Genomic DNA, 2,245 nt, shown 5'->3' with positions numbered 1-2,245 from the left:
AAAACCCACTATAAATAATTAACATATGCTAATAAAAAGAACTTGAAAGGAAAAAAATCAGAAGGTGGTGGACAGACCTTAACAAATTCTGTAAAGGATATGGCACTGTCCCCATCCTGATCAGCCTCCTGGATGGTCCTGTCCGCAATGCTGCCCAGCTGCTCGTCTGAGATATTCACTCCAACCATCATTCGTAGCACCTGCAAGACCAGGAGTCTTAAAGGAGACTCAACTCTCCTTTGATTCCTTCAAATTTACCAGCTAGAGAATGAAATCCTTAGCTTCTTATCTAGGCCATTCTAAAAAAGGGAGTGAGTGGAACTCCAGCAAAGTCACAAAGTGTCTTCTCCATATGAACAGAAACGGATTCCTTCTGCTTAGACTACAGGCATGATGTCTGCTGGCACAACAGCCATACTGGGGCTATGAGTATATAAGCGTTATAAATTCCATACCAGAACTGAGCAGAAGCTGGGAGACTCAGACACTGTGAAAGCCAGACAACCTATCCCTGGGTGTACTGCACCAGGCAAAGCAGTTCTTCACTGAAGTCAGTCAGTTTGGTGGGTTGTTCTAAAATCTAAAAGCAGTCCTCCATGAGGCGGGGGGGAGATATTAAGCTTTTATTACAGGCCACATAACTCTCCTTGAAGACTACTTGGGAGGCTGATGTGGGACAATTACAAGTTGAGTCCAGTTTGGGTGAACTTAGTGAAGATCTTTTAAAAAATGGGGGTGTTGCTAGATGCACGCCTTTAATCAATCCCAGCACTCAGGAGGTAGAGGTAGGCAGATCTCTGTGAGTTCAAGGCCAGCATGGTCTAGAGAGCAAGTTCCAGGACAGCCAAGGCTGTTACACAGAGAAACCCTATCTTGAAAAACAAAAACAAACAAACAATTATAATAAAAACATGGGGATGTCTGAGATGGTGCTCAGTGGGAGAATGCTTACCTAGCAACACAAGGCCCCAGTACCACACATATGCAAACATGGTACCTTAAACTAGTAACTTCAATGTCCTCTTGCCTAAAGGCTCATGGGCCTTCCTTTCTCCACTCCTTTACATCCTCTGGAAATATTACATTGCAGAGCAGTGGGTTTCTATTATTTACCAACTATTTTTGTTGAGGTGGGGAGCAAAGTAGGACTGTTTTTCAGACAGACTTGACTTGCTATGCTGCTCAGGCTGGCCTTAATTGCCTAGACTCCAACAATCTTCCTTAGTTTGTCAAGTAGCTACTACCAATTATATATACAACCTCAACAGCTATCAACCAATTCAAGACAGGGGGTATCAATCAATTCTTAAAAGCCAAAAGTTTTGTTGGAGGGTGGTGGTACATACCTTTAAACATTTTAGAGGCAGAGGCAGGTGGATCTCTGCGAGTTCAAAGCCAACCTGATCTACAGACCAAGTTCCACAACAGCCAAGGCTACACAGAGAAACCCTGTCTCAAAAAAACAAACAAAACCCCTACAAGCTGTGGCTCAGTTATTAAGAGCACTGGCTGCTCTTCCAGAGGAAGAGGGGATTTCATGACCAGCACCTACATGGTGGCTTACAACTGTCTGTAATTCTAGTTCTAGAATGTCCTCTTCTGGCCTCCCTGAGAACCAGTCATGGACATGGGTTAACTCAGCAGATGGTGACAACAGTCCCTTAACTCTGATACCAAATCTACAGGGAGACTAAACAGAATTGACTTCAGAGTCCTTGGGATTAAATTATTGCTATCAAGCCGATCTGTTAATAACCGCTCTAGCCACACTGTGTATTCCCCCCTGTCACTCAGCCCCGCAGAGACAGTCAGGTGTTCAGTGGTGGCGACTGCCCATCCATGAAGACTTAGTGACCCATTTCCAGGGTTTCTAGGACTTCTCTGCTTTTTTTCCTGCAACAGGATCTCTCCAAGGCAGGGACTAAATGATGGTTACTGAAATGAAAGAACTGCTGCTCATGACAGTAAAGTCAGGGCCCCAAAGACACACTGTTCCGAAATTGGTTTCCCACATACCTGTAACAGCTCATCACGGGAGATCTTGTCATCTTTATCCAAATCATACAGTCTGAAAGCAACTGGGAGGAAAACACAAGAAGTCAGTGAGCAATCTGCAGTGCTTTGTCCTTTCTCAAGGAGCTGAGCACACAAAGGACAGTAGACAGAAGAATGACATCCAATAAAGAACTTACGTCAGAATTCAGATTTCCTTAGGAAAGAACTGAAATGCTTTTTTTTTTTTTTT

General features: G+C 43.8%; 1 protein-coding gene across 1 annotated transcript in view; it reads right to left on the bottom strand.

Moving 5' to 3' along the window:
• Chp1 (calcineurin like EF-hand protein 1) overlaps positions 1-2,245 on the bottom strand; it is a 23,452-nt gene that overhangs the window by 2,376 nt on the left and 18,831 nt on the right. Inside the window, exons 5-6 of the mRNA XM_005364274.3 lie at positions 2,017-2,078; positions 78-200 (exon numbers count right to left, since the gene is read on the bottom strand). Coding sequence (XP_005364331.1) covers positions 78-200; positions 2,017-2,078 — 185 coding nt within the window. The remainder of the gene's footprint in view (positions 1-77; positions 201-2,016; positions 2,079-2,245) is intronic.

This window comes from Microtus ochrogaster (assembly GCF_000317375.1).
Source record: "Microtus ochrogaster isolate Prairie Vole_2 chromosome 14 unlocalized genomic scaffold, MicOch1.0 chr14_random_1, whole genome shotgun sequence".
In the NCBI taxonomy this organism is placed as follows: Eukaryota; Metazoa; Chordata; class Mammalia; order Rodentia; family Cricetidae; genus Microtus; species Microtus ochrogaster.
This window is presented reverse-complemented; position numbering and strand designations above follow the sequence as displayed.